The sequence below is a fragment of the Microcaecilia unicolor genome, chromosome 1 (genome assembly GCF_901765095.1).
Source record: "Microcaecilia unicolor chromosome 1, aMicUni1.1, whole genome shotgun sequence".
In the NCBI taxonomy this organism is placed as follows: Eukaryota; Metazoa; Chordata; class Amphibia; order Gymnophiona; family Siphonopidae; genus Microcaecilia; species Microcaecilia unicolor.
This window is the reverse complement of record NC_044031.1, coordinates 160,193,028-160,210,332: the sequence shown is the minus strand read 5'-3', so window position 1 is coordinate 160,210,332 and position 17,305 is coordinate 160,193,028. Positions and strand designations below refer to the sequence as shown.

The following is a 17,305-nucleotide window of genomic DNA, read 5'->3' as shown; positions in this document are numbered from 1 at the left end:
TCGATTCCCGGCACAGGCAGCTCCTTGTGTCTTTGGGCAAGTCACTTAACCCTCTTAAGCCGCATTGAGCCTGCCATGAGTGGGAAAGCGCGGGGTACAAATGTAACAAAAAAAAAGGAGGAAACACATAAAGAAGAGCGTTCTCTGGCCAAGGTTGAAGAAGAGTGTTGAGACCTGCAGACTTGGGTTCTTTCCTTCTGCTGAAGAAAAGAGGTAGCTTGGAGTTTTTCTGTGTCGCCATGAGGTCCATGGTCGGAGTTCCCTACTTCCGACAGATCTATTGAAACACCACCACCGACAACTCCCACTCTGCTGGATCTAGGGTGTGTCGACTGAGGAAATCTGCTTGTACATTGCTGATACCCGCAATGTGAGCCGCCGACAGGCACTGCAGATGAGCCTCCGCCCACCTCGGTCGCTGACCAAGTCCCCTGGGCATAACATTGTAGACAAAGAGCCCTCCAACCCGAGAGGCTGGCATCTGAGAGTACTATAATCCACTGCGGAACTGCCAGAGAAATTCCCTTCCGCAAGTGGAGACTGTGAAGCCACCATGTCAAACTGCGTCGCGCCCTGGAAAGCCAAGGGAGACGGCACTGATAATCCTGAGAGACTGGAGACCACCTGCGCAGAGACAACTGAAGTGGCCTCATGTGAGCTCTGGCCCAAGGAACAACCTCCAAGGTCGCTGCCATTGAACCCAGAACCTGAACGCAATCCCAAGCCCGGGGACAGGTCAACTTGAGGATACTGGCAATCTGAGAACGAAGCTTGAGCACCCGCTCGTCCGGGAGGAAGACACGACCCAGCACAGTATTGAAGCGAACACTCAGGTAGCTTACTGCTGAGATGGAATCAGATAACTCTTGGGAAAATTAATAACCTAGCCCGACGACTGCAACAGACAAATGACTCGCCTTGCGGCTCTCTAGAGCCGAATCCGCTCAAATCAACCAGTCATTGAGATAGGGATGAAACCTGATCCCCTCTTTCCTCGAGAACGCAGCTACCACCACCATGGACTTTGGAGAACGTCCAAGGAGCAGTGGCCAGGCCAAAGGGAAGTGCTCGGAATTGGAAATGACGTCCTAAAATGGCAAAGCGGAGAAAACGCTGATGTTGCTGCCAAATGGGGATATGAAGATATGCCTCCTTGAGATACAGAGCCATGAGAAACTCTCCTGGCTGAACCGCAGCTATCACTGACCGCAAAGTTTCCATGTGAAAATGCTGAACCCTCAAGAACTGATTTATCCTGCGGAGATCGAGAATGGGCCGAAAAGAACCTCCTTTTCGAGGAACCACGAAATAAATGGAATAACGACCCGTGCGAATTTCGGAAAGCGGAATAGGAACCACTGCCCCAATCTCCAGGAGAGAACAGATAGTGGCTTCGACTGCTACCCATTTGGACATGGAGAGATAACGGGATTTCACAAAAGCGTCTCCAACGGGAGAAGAAAACTCTAGCTTGTAACCTTCTCTGATAATATCTAATACCCATTGGTCTGAAGTAATTTTGGCCCACTCTTTGTAAAAAAGGGTCAGCCGACCGCCAATTTCTGTAACTGAAGAGTGGACCATCGCCCCATCATTGCGAAGGACGCCCTGAAACACCTGTGCGTTTAGAGGAGGCTGCAGTACGTTTATCATTCCAAAAGGAAGAACGCTGCTGGAAGCGGTTTCACTGGAAGTTAGCAGAAGGCTGACCTGGCCGATAATGCCGAACCTCTCTAAACCAAGGCCGAGAAGCAGAAGACGCAGAAGTCCTCAGAGTCGACCGAGCGCTGTCCTTTGGGAAACGTTGACCCTTAGAGTCACCTAAATCCTTAATCTTTTCCAAATCTTCCCCAAAGAGAAGCTTGCCTCGGAAAGGAAGCAGAGTCTTTGCTTAGAAGCCAAATCTGCCGCCCAATGGCGTAACCACAACAAACGGTGGGAAGAAATTGAAAGAGACATAAGCTTAGCTGACGAGCGAACTAGGTCATGAAGAGAATCAGCTAAATAAGCTAATCCTGATTCCAAAAGTGCAGAAACAGACTGCAAACTCGGACCCTCATCCAGGTCATGCTGCTGTGCCTGATGAAGCCAACTAAGACATGCCCTGGCTGAATACAAGCTACAAATTGATGTCTGAAGAGCCAAAGCCGACATTTCAAAGGAACGTTTCAAAGAGGACTCAAAACGACGGTCCTGCATATCCCTCAGCGTTACCCCCCCCCCCCCCCCTTCTATCAGAAGGGTCGTCTTTTTGGTAACTGCCGTTACCAAAGCATCTACAGTATAGAGAACATACTTGTCCGCCTGATTCGAAACCACCGGAAAAAGGCGAGACACTGCCTTGGCCACAAGTCCCCTCAGGATCGGACCACTGAGCTGAAATCAACTCTTGAATAGCCTCATGAACTGGAAATGTCTTAGAAGGCTTGCATCTTAAGATTGACCGAGGAAGCCTGAGGTTCCGGATCTGCAATATCTAAAGCTGCCAACACATTAGCAATCAGAGAGGTAAGCTCATCCTTATGGAAAACCCAGACAGCCGTAGGGTCATCAGGCTCATCCTGCTTCAAATCACCCTCCGCAAAATCATCTGTCCTAGAAGGGCAAGAGAGTCCCCTGACAAGACAGCAAGAGAAGGAACGGGGAACCGGGGCCCAAAGATGCCCCCTCAGACATAGAGGCCGTTCTTCTTCTCTTAGGAGGGAGAGAATCAGGGACCGAGGAGAGGATGGGCTCAAACCCTGCTCCTGATGGATTTAATGTCAGCAAAGGCCCCTGGGAAGAAGGCAGTGAGGGAGTCTTCTTTAAAAGATATGCCTGATCTAATAAAAGAACAAATTCTGGGGAGAACATATCCCCAGATCCCCCAGGCACCAAAAGAGTTTCCCCAGACAGATGCACCAACGCAGGAGAAACACACTACGAATCCGCCGACGACAAAGGCTCTGGAACCTCCATCAGCTGACTGGCGGGAGCCGTGTCAGAAGAAGACAAAATGGCACACGTAGCAGCGCGGGAAACCGAAGGCTCCGTGTCGGGGGCAGCCTCAGCCGGCCCCGACTTCGAGCAGCCTGCCACACACAAACCCGATGCGGATCTCTTTTTGCCGCATCGGAAGCAGTGCTTAGCTACTTTAGCTGCCATCCTGACGCACTCTCCACAAGAAATAAATTTAAAGGCACTCACCCAGCGTCTGCTGGAATAGAACAACATGAGAGCACAGCTGATCAACACACAGCGTCTGTGTTCCTGCTCCCTTCAGCCAAAATCAAAATAGTCTTCCCTTAGGTCTTTTTTTTTTTTTTTAAACAGCAAAAGCTGCAGCACAAGTACTGAAGCTGTTTCTCACCTTTTTTTTTTTTTTTTTTAAATGGTAAGGAAGGAAACAGCAAACAGACAGGGAATTACAAGGGGGACACAGGGTGAGGAAGACCCCAAAAGAAGCATGCCCCAAGGATGGCATAGAAGCCAATCGCCTCTACACACAACTGGCTAGCCAAAACTAGCCCAGAAGTCTCAAGCAGAAGAATCCAGGAGCTGGCAAGGAGACGTCCACTACCTGCTGGAGATAGAGATATACTAGCTTACAGAGGGGCTGGTCGTCCAATACCACTCACTTAAATCAGTGATCTCTACCTCCACCTGCTGGTAGATGGATACAACCCACCAGTTGATGGATTCATCTGCTGCCTGCGCTAAGGAACTGCTTTTACCCCTGGTTAGGTATGTGTCCCTTTGAATTTATATTATGTTTGGTTTTATATGCAGTCATTATGATTCAAACATTGCTCATCTCACCACATAGTTTCATTATGTACATAAGGTCTGCACATTGGAGTTGAATATTTTTCCATTCATTTATAATATCTCTTTACTGGCTTCACATTTCTATATTGTTAAATCACTTTGATTTAGGATATTAGTTTTAACAGAGTTTAAATACTTTTAGGATTGCATTTTCATGACTATATGCTTTTAAGTATTGTTTGTGAGCTTACATTTATGTGTTAGATTTTAAGAGTTTTTTTGTATGTTTGCTTGCACGCAATTAGAATTCATTCACCATACTTATGATTCATATTTCTGTATATTCTTTTTGATTTGTATGTTTATTAGTGTTATGTCAAACCCCTGATGCAGCCATTTCAGTGAAACATGGCCATTTTAGGTCTCTTAATAAAGGATTTTCTGGACTCCTGGTCTGTTCTGTTTTCTATTACTTAAAAGATAAAGGCCTGAACTCTTGATCTTTCCTGAGGAAATAAATTCAATTTGACAATAACTAACTGTTATATAATTAAAATATTGGAAATATAATTTAAATTATTAGGCAATAATTAAAATAAGGAGTTAAACAATTTGACATTTAGCATTCATTGTAACTACCTGTGACACACTGTAAATTTACTATGTAAGCAAATGAGAGTGTTAGATTTTTAGAATATTCTACAGTAAACAAGGTATATAAACATACAGAACTGTTAATAATAAATACCTTGATCTTCATAAAGCGGTTGAGAAATTTGTCAAATCTCTCAAATACCATTTGAGAGTGGAAATCCCAAGGCTTACATTCCTTGCTGTTGGTAAAATATTTTGGCAGGTTTTCTCGATGGCTAAAAAATGAATGTTTGAAGGTCCTGAAGACATCTACTGATATTCGAACATGCTCCAAAGTTTCTTCAGGCTCTCCTTTAAGAAGATCTTCAGGTGAGAGATAATTTATAGCCTGAGATTTAACATAACAAACAAAAACAAAAAATATATATAACTGAGTGCCCTCAGTTGTCCCACAGCTTTCATTTCAGAATCTACTTATTTTGATTTCTACAGGGCTTGAAGGTGCTAGGCCCTGGGGTTTCATCAGAGTTCTTGATAAAGAAATAAGTTGAGGGATGGGTTATAGAATTATGGACTGGATTAGAAACCTATTGCCTGATACACAATGAAGGCTAGTGGTAAATAAAATGGTGTCTGAGGAAAGTATGCTGATTAGAGGAGGTGCATGGAGGATTTGACCCAGAGCCAGTTCTGAACAATAAGGAGTTAGAAGGAAAAGCCTGTTTTTTCACACATGATTCGGATTGCAAGAGAGTACAAACACATGAGGGAGCAAAGAGAACAAAAAGTGATCCATGTAAGCTGAAAGGAGGTCATAGTGCTTGATAGATAAGATACCATGTATCTGTGGTAAAGAAAACCATGAAAGAAAATCCAAAATGGAGGTGAGAATGAAAGATAAAGCAGTATGCATCATAGGGACACACAGCGAGATTGACAAGACTGATAATTACAGCGTGATGAGGTGGGGGCCCAAGCCAGAGTAATGTTATGGCCCATAGGGAAAGGTATACTCACTAGAAAAGGGGAAGTGACTGGATCTGTGTAGACCTCATCTAGAATTTGTTTAGTTCTGGAGGACATATACCCAATAGGATATACATAGGTTAAAGGCAGTTGAGAGAAATGGAATCAAAATATCTATAAAATAAACCATATGAGATGATACTTACAGAGAAAATACATACATCCTTCAAAAGAGACCAAAGGGAAATATAATAAAGAAATGAAAATATTTGGACCCCACAACAAATTCCTGATGGACCTCACTGATCACTCTTCCTTCCATAGAGGAAATTCCATTTACCACTATCCTTTGTTGTATATAAGTGTAAACCCTCCTAGTGGTGGTGTAGTATATTACACTTGCACTTACAGAACTGTCACAGTCCAAACGGGTTCCCCAAATAAACTGCACTCAGCCAAAGGATTTGATAAGGAGAAAATATGTTATTTATTATGGGACAGTAAGTTTGATACATAAAAATATGTAACACGTGTCCTAAATGGATAATAGATGTTAAAATTTCAGTCAGTATTCTAAGATATTTATGTTTGAATAGACTCAAGGATATCACAGTAATAAATCTCAATGTTCACAGTTAAAGTAAAAGTAAATCTTCACACACTATTACTCTTAATTAAACTCTACTTGTGCAATACAGCTCAAACTTATACTTCAATGACAGATGAAGTGCTTTATTATTGTTATTCAGTCTGTGTGTGCAGACGCTATAGAAATCGTAGTACTTATCTTTGCTAGCTCACCGTTCTCTTGCGTTGGGTAACTTTGGTGGTTGGTTTCTGTCCCGTCTCAAAGGTGGTCAGCTCTTCAGTGAAGGAACCTACTACACTATCTCAACAAACTCAAAAACAAGAAAACCCTGGCTCCCTGTTCTCATGTGTGTTTATCATTCTTAAATGCATCTAATTTGTTATTATTATACATACGTTTTTATATAATAATTATAAAATTATAATTATAAAATTAATTTTAAATATTTAAACGTATATATATGTTGTCTACTTTTATATTGTTTTTATAATTTATGTATTCAAAATTTGATTATACACTCCTGATGCAGGCCTAACGGCCGAAACACGACGTTGTGTCGAGTCTTTATACCTCAATAAACATCTTTATTATTATATATCCTTTCTGTCTTTGGAATCCTTGGTCGCCCTCCCACTTTTATTTCATTTCTTGTTTATCTTTCTGTCCCATATAAACAGTGTCCACTCTAGTTTTCGTCAGTGTCTTCTTTTGGTGAGGAAAGCCGTGTATAACTAACTAGATGTAAATAAAAAGATAAGCAAGGGAATCCATATCTAACCCCTCCCCCCATGCACGTGCTTCTTTCTTCTTGTTCCTTTATGCACATACTTCTAAATCCCACAGCTCACACTGGCAGGAATTTAGGTTGGGTTCCTAGGGTGCAGGTACTTAAGGCTGGCTTCTCAGAGACAGACACCTACATACAGGCACTAAGACAGGATCTTCTTTCAAGAAAGGCTCTTTCTCTTCAGGATAGGCACTCTCGGGTGGTCTCTCCCTTCCTCAGGGCAAGGGCTCGGACACAGATGCTCTCTCTCTCTCTTCAGAGTCGGCACTCACAGTTGAAGTCTTGGGTACAGGCATTAACGGTTGGCCTGCTCTCTTAAGGGTTGAGCTTCACTCTTGGGGTTCAGGCTCCTTCCACAGGTTTGCGGCCCCAACCGCATGGCTTCCCTCTGGCTTCTCTCCAGTCCAGCACACCCTGTTCCACTCTGCACAGCTCAGACCAGCTCTCTCTCTTCTCTGTGCCTGACTCGCTCCTCTCTGCACCCGCTGCCTCCCCTCCAAGCCCTATTCAGTAATTCCCAGACCTGCAGGGCCCACACACCAGCACTCTTCTCTTCCCAGACCTGCCTTAGGACTCACCAGCTCTTCAGGCCTGCTTGCAGCTCCTCTCTCATGCTTGTCAGCTCTCTCTCTCCCTCCCCCCCTCCCCCAAGGGGGCCAGCCTGCAGCAATCTTTCTTCTGCCCCAAGGCTTGTTTGCAGCTCCTCTTGCTGATGCCTGCTGTCTGCCAAGGCTTGCTTGCTTCCTCCCCTGGGCCTATCTACCAGCAGTCTCCCCCTACTCTTGCCCAGGCCTTCTTCTCTCCATTAGCCTTCTCGCTGGGGTCTGCCTACAGCCCTCTCTCCAGACAGGCATATTTGAACTGCCCGGTGTTTTCCACAGGTCCTGCCCACTCCTAACCCGTGATTGGTACTATTTTCATGCTAATCTGGGGGCTCCCACCTCCTCTCCTTCCCTATTAGATCATATGACCATAAGAACATAAGAATACTGGGAGAGAAGGAAGATCCATCAAGCCCAGTATTCCATTTCCAACAGTAGTCAATCCAGGTTACAAGTACCTGGCAAGATCCCAGAACAGTAAAACAGATTTTATGCTGCTTATCCTAGAAATAAGCAATGAATTTTCCCAAGTCTATCTTAATAATGGCTTATGGACTTTTCTTTTAGGAAATTATCCAAACCTTTTTTAAATACTGCAAAGGTAACTGCTTTTACCACATTCTCTGGCAACAAAGTCCAGAGTTTAATTATATATTGAATGAAAAAATATTTTCTCTGGTTTCAAAATTACCACTTAGTAGCTTCATAGCGTGCCCCTTAGTCCTAGTATTTTTGGAAAGAGTAAACAAGCAATTCACGTCTACCTATTCCATTCCACTCAGTATTATATAGACCTCTATAATATCTCCACTCAGCCATCTCTTTTTCAAGCTGAAGTTCTCTCTCCTCTTGGCTTCCAGCCCCTCCCAGAACAGGCAGCCTGCACCACTGGGCCCTCACACCCCTTCCCCTGCTTCCCGGAGCCTCTGGCACCCTCTCAATGCCAGAAAAAAGGTAATTTAAACACATTTTTTCTCTATATTTACATGGGATAATAGGTTTCTAATTCAGTTTGCAACCCTGAGCTCATCCCTGAATTCCTTTGTTATTTACTTCCTTACCACTGCAGTATCAAAAACTGCAGAAACCCCAATGCAGTATCTTCAGTACCTAAGCCCCTACAAAGCTTGGAGACAGAAAAAAATGAGTAGGTTGTTAAAAATAAAACAAAATCAGAAAAGCCTTACCCTTACCTTATGCATAGACTATGTTATTTTAACTTTGTAGTTTGGGTTCTTTTAATCTGATGTGTTTGTATTTATTTTTTTTTATTTCCCATTTTTGTTTTCCCATTCTTTTCATATTAATTCCTAACATTCTATTTGCTTTCTTAGCCACTGCTGCACAATGAGCAGAGGTTTTCAACGTATCATCAACAATGACACCTAGATCCTTTTCCTGGGCAGCAGCTCCTAATGTAGAACCCTGCCTCACACGTAGCTATAGTTTGGGTTCCTCTTTCCCACGTGCATCACTTTGACCTTGCTGACATTAAACGTCATCTGCCATTTGGATGCCCAATCTCGTAAGGTCCTCTTGCAATTTTTCACAATCCTCTTGCGACTTAATAACTTTATGTCATCAGCAAATTTAATTACCTCACTAGTTAATTCCATCTCTAGAAAATTCATAAATATGTTAAAAAGTCTGAGATCATGTGATGCTGTGAGCAAAGCAGGTCGAGTGCTGCCTGGGTTGTTCGGAGGCCTCCCCCGCCAAAGCTGCGACAATAATATACAGGTACAATTCGCATTAAAAAAAACCGGGGAGGGGGGGCTGGGTGCAGACTGGTGCCCGGACGCCAGAAGAGGACGTCCGGGCTTCGCCCAGGGGTTTTTAACCCCTTCTACTCTCCTCCCCTATCGGCGGGGTGCCCTTGGACGGCGGGAACGTGCCCGCCCCGCTAGCATCCTGCCGGCCCCGGACGCATGCCCATCGGGGCACGGCGCCATGTTATCTATAGCTATTATATACAAACCTGAATTCACCATCACAATCACGGGCGAATCCACCTCACCACAACTTGAAATTGCATCGACTAGAATCAACCATCCAAGCCTAATAGGACACCTCAACACAATCCTATTCTACAGGCCACCAGGAAAATGGCAAGACGCCCAAACACAACTCATGGATTTCATCTCGAATACCTGCGTATCAGCCTCAAACATCCTCATACTAGGCGACATCAACTTACACCTAGAAGATGACACCTTACCAAGTACACGAGAATTCAAAGAATTCCTAAAACTCTGGGATCTGCAAACACCTAACATACAACCAACTCACGAAAAAGGACACACACTAGATACCATAACGAATAGATTCGAACCGGACTCAACTATCATACTCGCTAACACAACATGGACACCTACATTATGGTCAGACCACCATAAAGCAAATGTCACTCTTTGCTGGCGAAAAACACAACTAAACACGAACAATAAACATGAGCGAACAACCTACACAACGAGAGGAAAAATAGACCCCACAACATTCTGGCAACAGATCTACCAGAACGAATGGACTACAAATGCTGACACCATCCAATTCCTCCAAGAATGGGACGATATAAGCACAAGAACATTAGACAAAATCGCCCCAGTCCAAACTAGAACATCACACAGGAAAAATGCAAATCCATGGTTCACCGAAGAGCTGAAAAAACTAAAAACACAAGTCAGGAGACTAGAACGAGCTTGGAACAAAAAGAGAGACGAACAAACACGAAACGACTGGAAACTACTTCGGAGAAAATACAAATATACCATAAAACAGACAAAAAGACTACACTACAAAACATTAATAGGACCAAACTACAAAGACACACATAAACTCTTCAACCTCGTGAACAAACTGTTAGACACCACACCAGTTACAACCAACGGCAAAGATACACCAAGTGTTGACAACCTTGCGACATACTTCAAGGAGAAAATTATACTATTACGACACAAAATACCCGCCAGCCCTACAGAATACACCACTCTTCTAGACTGTCTAGATCCAGAAGAAGGAACACACCCAGCAGACAGAACCTGGACCGAATTTGAACTACTGTCAGAAGACCTCATCTTGAAAACTCTCAAAAGATATGCCAAATCCAACTGCAAACTAGACATATGCCCAAATAGCCTCATGAAATCTGTTCCTCAACAATTCATAATAGACCTAACAAACCATATAAACCACATGCTACAAAATGGACTCTTCCCAAAAGAAAAAGGAAAAATCTTACTCACCCCAATTCCTAAAGATACAAAGAAAAACACGAGCGAAATAACCAACTACAGGCCAATAGCATCCATACCACTAATAACCAAGATAACTGAAGGTATGGTAACTAAACAACTCACAAACTATCTAGACAAACATTCAATACTCCATGATGCCCAATCAGAATTCCGTTCGAATCACAGCACAGAAACAGTATTAGTCACCCTCATGACCAAATTCAAACAAATAATTGCAACTGGCAACAATATACTCCTCCTACAATTTGACATGTCAAGCGCCTTCGACATGGTTGACCATGGAATCCTACTACACATACTTGAATACTTTGGCATAGGAGGAAATGTCCTGAACTGGTTCAAGGGGTTCCTAACCCTGCGTTCGTATCAAGTCACATCAAATTCAACCACGTCCAAGGCATGGACACCTGAATGTGGAGTCCCACAAGGATCACCTCTCTCACCAACTATATTCAACCTAATGATGATCCCTTTAGCAAATCTCCTATCAAACCATAACCTCAACCCATATATATACGCCGACGATGTGACAATATACATCCCATTCAAACAAGACACCAAAGAAATCTCCAACGAAATCAATCGAAGTCTACACATCATGAACACATGGGCAGATGCATTCCGCCTGAAATTAAACGCAGAAAAAACCCAATGCCTGATACTCACCTCCCAATACAACACAAATGAATTCAACGCGATAAACACACCAACCCTAAACCTCCCAGTCTCAGAAACGCTAAAAATCCTTGGAGTCACTATCGACCGCCACTTAACACTCGAAACCCATGCAAACACCACAACCAAGAAGATGTTCTACTGCATGTGGAAATTGAAAAGGATAAGACCATTCTTCCCAAGATTCTCGTCCTCAGCCACCTGGATTACTGCAACTCACTATATGCGGGCTGCAAAGAGCAAATACTGAGGAAACTCCAAACAGCCCAAAACACAGCAGCCAGGCTCATCTTCGGAAAACCAAGATATGAAAGGGCAAAACCACTACGAGAGAAATTACATTGGCATCCACTTAAGGAACGCGTTACTTTTAAAGTTTGCACACTAGTCCATAAGATCATTTACGGCGAAGCCCCAGCGTACATGTCTGATTTAATAGACCTACCACCCAGAAACGCTAAAAGATCATCCCGAACACACCTCAACCTCCACTTCCCCACTTGCAAGGGCCTGAAATACAAGACGCTACACGCGTCAACCTTTTCCCACATGAGCACGCAGGCTTGGAATACACTACCGCGCAACCTAAGAGTGATTAACGATCAAGCTTCCTTCCGTAAACTACTGAAGACTCACCTGTTTGAACAAACTTACGGAAAGAGCCAAAACACATAGAGTCCATACTCACTGTTCATCAATGCAACATACATCCACTTCTGATCCCTCATCCCGCAATCCAGTCAATCATACACTTTTCCACGGAACTATGTACACCATATGTCTTTGTCTAACACTGCCCTTTAGCTTCCCATTGTCTCCTTCCAATATTTCTATGTTGATGTCCCATTGTCATATTCCTAATTGATATTCGAATGTCTCGCACAACTCTGCACAATGTAATCCATAACCAAGTTGTAATAAATGTATTTCTATTATTCATATCCTATTGCAAGCCACACCGAGCCCGCAAAAAGGTGGGAAAATGTGGGATACAAATGCAATAAATAAATAAAATAAAATCTGAAGGCAGCATTATTCTAGAAACCAACCATATTGTGGCCTTTTGTGAACTGTATGGATATTTGGTTAAAACTGCGGATCCGATGGCAACAAAATCTCAGCAGAAAGATAAAGATCGAGGGAAGCCAAATGGAAGAAAGGATGGTGGAGCCAGCCCCGTGTCCCCATGGCTGTTGGTGGATGCACTTACAGCACACAGCTGACTGCATCAGTTATGCAGGCACTTCAACTGAGATTCACCAACCTGTCAGAGCAAATGGCCAGAATGCAGCAGCTGATTCAAGATGTCTCGACCCACGCTACAGAACTCGAGGTTCAAGTCTCAGACCTCGAAGATGGCGCCCATTCGAAAGAGCAGGAGCTCATGGCTCCAAAGAAACTTGTTCCATCAGCATGAAGAAACTAGAAATCCTCAAAAACTGTTCGAGGTGAGAGAATTTGAGGTTCGGATTTCCAGAAACAATTTTGGACCAGCACATTTTGGAGCCTCTCAGCGAGTGGCTAACACTTCTTCAAGTTGCTGTGGAGAGCGCCATTTGTATTGCTAGAACACACCAGTTAGGCTGCAAACGGAATGGGGAATAGTGTCCATGGCCGATTATTGCTCAGTTTCAACACTGTCCCCAGAAAGTGGAATTGTTGCAGTGTTATAAGTGCAAGTGGGATGAAATTAAATATGAAGATGTGCCAGTGCAAATTTTTCGGGACTACTTAGTGACGTTTATTGAGAAATACAAAGACCCACCCTTGTGTGTGAAATTGAGTGAGTGGCATATGCGATTTATGTTACTTTACCCTACTATTTTAAAAGTCTGCTATGAGAGCCGGTGGCTTGTCTGATTCGACTAAGGCGGCTGCTGACTAGATTAACCAACTTGCACCAGAGCCTTAAACATCTTTCGCATTACAATGGATATGCACAAGGATTCTGACCTTGCCCTAATCTAGGGTTTAATATTTTTGAAGTTGTTTTAGCAGCTTCTGATTCCTAGTGCTCAGATGTAGTAAATTGTGTTATATTCTCTTTCACTGGTAATATGATTAATGTACTTGCACAGTTACTTGAGTTTGTATGTTTAGTTGGTGGTTGTATGGCTATGAGGTGGCCGGGGAAGGGGGTACTAGTGGGCAAGATATGAGATCAGCACCTTCCCTTGAGGTGTCATTGGGATAGCTGCTGTGTTGCAATGTGGGTTCTGGGGGTTACATGGGTGGAAGGGAGTGAAGAGGAGGCGGAGGGTAGGGGGGCATATATTATCGACTGCCTCTGTATTGATCATCTATGGGCTATACAGTGCTTGTTCTGACTGTCTGTGGCCCTGTAGTGTTTCTGTTGTGCAATGGCTTTATGCAAAAGATATGGCATAGTTTTGTATAGAGTTGTTGGTTGCCCGAGTATTGATGCCTAACCTAAGTCTTTGGCTCCTTTCTTGGTATCTGGAATTACTTCTCCTATTAAAGAGTAAAATCCTTGAGCAGTTGAAACACCACGGGGCTGATATTGCTTGTCTCTAGGAGACAAAACTGACTGATCATGAACACCAAAAACTGCCTAAGTGGTGGGTGGGTGGATGATATTCTTTACTCGTCTACTAACTGTAAGAAAGGTCGAGTGGTAGTCCTAGTTTATAAAAAAATGGCTTAGCTGTATTCAGTTTGTTAAAAGAAATTCATAGGGGTGATATTTATTGCTTCAAGTGAAATGGCAGGATCAGGAGTTTCATTTGTTAGTGGTGTATGCTTCAAACACCTACGAACATGCTTTCTTTAAAATTTTGTATAACTTGGGCTTATAGGATATGTTTCTTCCTTTAGTGATTGTGGGTAACTTTAATCAGATGATGGATTCCCAACTTGATTGACCACACGGGGGGGGGGGGGGGGGGGGCAGTAGATTTGGGGTCAGCTAAGGGTCTTCCCTTTTTATGCTCTTCCCTGATGCTACTGAACTCATGGTGTCTTTTTTTTTTTTTTTGTTACTCTCCACCCGGGCGCACACGTGCTATTTGCGTATGCACCGCTCCCAGCTCACCTGCAACACCAGAAGTGCCACGGCTGTCCCTGCTGGTTTGCCTCCTGCTTTCTCCACAGTACTGGTGAATGGCATGTGTCACCCTGCTGCCCGCTGGCTTTCTTTCCCACCTCCCTCCAGCTTTGGGACTGCCCCATAACCTCAAATACAGTCATGACCCACAGCCCAAGGAACTTCCGGGTTTGCAGGGGCAAAAGTTCTCTCTCCTCTTGGCTTCCAGCCCCTCCCAGAACAGGCAGCCTGCACCACTGGGCCCTCACACCCCTTCCCCTGCTTCCCGGAGCCTCTGGCACCCTCTCAATGCCAGAAAAAAGGTAATTTAAACACATTTTTTTCTCTATATTTACATGGGATAATAGGTTTCTAATTCAGTTTGCAACCCTGAGCTCATCCCTGAATTCCTTTGTTATTTACTTCCTTACCACTGCAGTATCAAAAACTGCAGAAACCCCAATGCAGTATCTTCAGTACCTAGGCCCCTACAAAGCTTGGAGACAGAAAAAAAAATGAGTAGGTTGTTAAAAATAAAACAAAATCAGAAAAGCCTTACCCTTACCTTATGCATAGACTATGTTATTTTAACTTTGTAGTTTGGGTTCTTTTAATCTGATGTGTTTGTATTTATTTTTAATTATTATGAAAAGAATGGGAAATAAAAAAAAATAAATACAAACACATCAGATTAAAAGAACCCAAACTACAAAGTTAAAATAACATAGAAAGCCAGCGGGCAGCAGGGTGACACATGCCATTCACCAGTACTGTGGAGAAAGCAGGAGGCAAACCAGCAGGGACAGCCGTGGCACTTCTGGTGTTGCAGGTGAGCTGGGAGCGGTGCATACGCAAATAGCACGTGTGCGCCCGGGTGGAGAGTAACAAAAAAAAAAAAAAGACACCATGAGTTCAGTAGCATCAGGGAAGAGCATAAAAAGGGAAGACCCTTAGCTGACCCCAAATCTACTGCCCCCCCCCCCCCCCCCCCCCCCCGTGTGGTCAATCAAGTTGGGAATCCATCATCTGATTAAAGTTACCCACAATCACTAAAGGAAGAAACAGTCTTTTATACCATTTGGCTTGCTCAGATCTTATTAAATTGCCTTATGTTTGTCTATATTTATCACTATTAAGGAAGCTGCAACCCTTGATATATAACCTATGTGTTTGCATAACCCCTGCCCCACAATCACTACCTCTCCCTCAAGAATGCTTTTCACATTTCATGATATATATACATATTTTAATATAGTCATCTCTTGCTCATAACTGACCTGAAGGTGATTCTGCCTTGAAAAGCTTGTCAAAAATGTACTTAGTCTAAAAAAGGTATCACCTTATTTTCCTCTCTTTTGTTTTATTTCTATTTATTGAATTTTTTGATTTGTCAAGCAATTACTTTGATTTGAGACACTGTGAAGAGGGCAGTCAGACAGTGCTGGTTGACAAAGTCATGAATACATTTGAGTAAGTAATTCTCAAATGCCAGTAGCAGATCAGTTTGCATATTTATTCCACGTATGAAGGTAAAATACAGTTTATATGCAGTGTAATATTTTCATCAGCATACACTCATCTTCTGAATTATTTTGCCGATAGTGACAGCTCAGACTAATGATGAAAAAAAATACTGCATATCTAGTACAATATATAGCATTTGAAAAAGTAAAAATTAATAAAAGAACAAAGGGTGATTAGAAGTCTGAGAATACATCTCTTTCTTTTTGATACAGTATATTTTATCATCATAATTGTGACTTGATAAAGAGAATAGCTATTGTTAAATTGATCAGAAAAAAAAAATAAAACGATCTCTCTTCAAGAAAAAACACTTTGCAAAGAAAGCTCTGCTGTACTGTATTTTTAAAGAGTACCATTTCATCTTTAGACAAAGAACCACCTATTTCATTTGCAATAAAACTAGCACCTTCAAAGATCTCCTGCAAGAATTTAAATTGCATCTTGACCATCACAGTCATTTAACAATGCTCAAGAACTGACCGTAAAACAAATACAAACACTATCAAAACAATTTTGTTACACAAAACTAACTTGAAGGAATTCATTTCTTACTGCTAATATAAATACATACTAACTTGTCCTTATTTACTGATATTTGAACATTGCCAATCCTATTCATGGCTACCTGGTCAATCATCAGGTTGCAAAACTTGAGCAGAAGAACTATAATCCGCGCAGGAATGCTGTAAAACTTGGAGTGACTCCAAATCAGGCATATGGTGTGAAACAAAGGTGGAATTAAAGTGTCTATCTGTGGGAATGCAGACTCCTGAAGAAACTCAATATGACGTCTCAGTGGTCTCAGATACAACTCAACATTTTCAGCTTCAATAAGTGCTTGAGAAAAAGAAGAAACAGAACTGAGAAAATTGGACATGAAGTAAAAAAATAACTTCATTCACAAATACAAATAAGAATATTTTTATGAAAGGATAAAAATCATAATGGTTTTCCTTTTCGATTACTGTATATATTCAGATAAACTCATCCAAATATACACTGAGATAACATTTCCCCCCCCCCCCCCCCAAAATGGGGGAGGAGGAAATGTTAACTCAAATATAAACATATATTCAAGCACTTCTCTCTCCTCCCCTCCCCCATGGTCTCAGACATTTCTCCCCTTCCTTTCCATTCTCTTCACTCCCTCCCCTAAACCAAAAGAGCGCCCACTTCCTCCTTCCCCTCCTCCCCAATAAAGGAAGTCCTGCCCGCACTGGCTCCAACCCAAAAACAGCTGCTACAAGATTGCCACTGAAGTCATGGCAACCATTTTGTCAGAAAGACAGCATGGGCAGGAGTAAGAGAGGATCGCTCCTGCCTCAACTCTCCACTAGACCACCAGGACTATACTATAGGCTGGTGGGGGGGGGGAGGTTCCTTCCTCAGTTCAGGGGACGGGGATGAGAGAGAGCAGATGAAGGTGCTCTTTTTGTTTGAGGAGGCAGTAGAGGAGGGACACCACAAAGGGGATGGGAAGGGAAAGGAAAGAGAGGGGAGGAGAGGAGAGAGGAGGAATATTGG

General features: G+C 42.9%; 1 protein-coding gene across 1 annotated transcript in view; it reads right to left on the bottom strand.

Annotated features, from left to right (window-relative positions):
- Positions 1-17,305, bottom strand: part of DNAH11 (dynein axonemal heavy chain 11) — a 708,797-nt gene that overhangs the window by 679,400 nt on the left and 12,092 nt on the right. Inside the window, exons 4-5 of the mRNA XM_030201723.1 lie at positions 16,407-16,618; positions 4,496-4,729 (exon numbers count right to left, since the gene is read on the bottom strand). Coding sequence (XP_030057583.1) covers positions 4,496-4,729; positions 16,407-16,618 — 446 coding nt within the window. The remainder of the gene's footprint in view (positions 1-4,495; positions 4,730-16,406; positions 16,619-17,305) is intronic.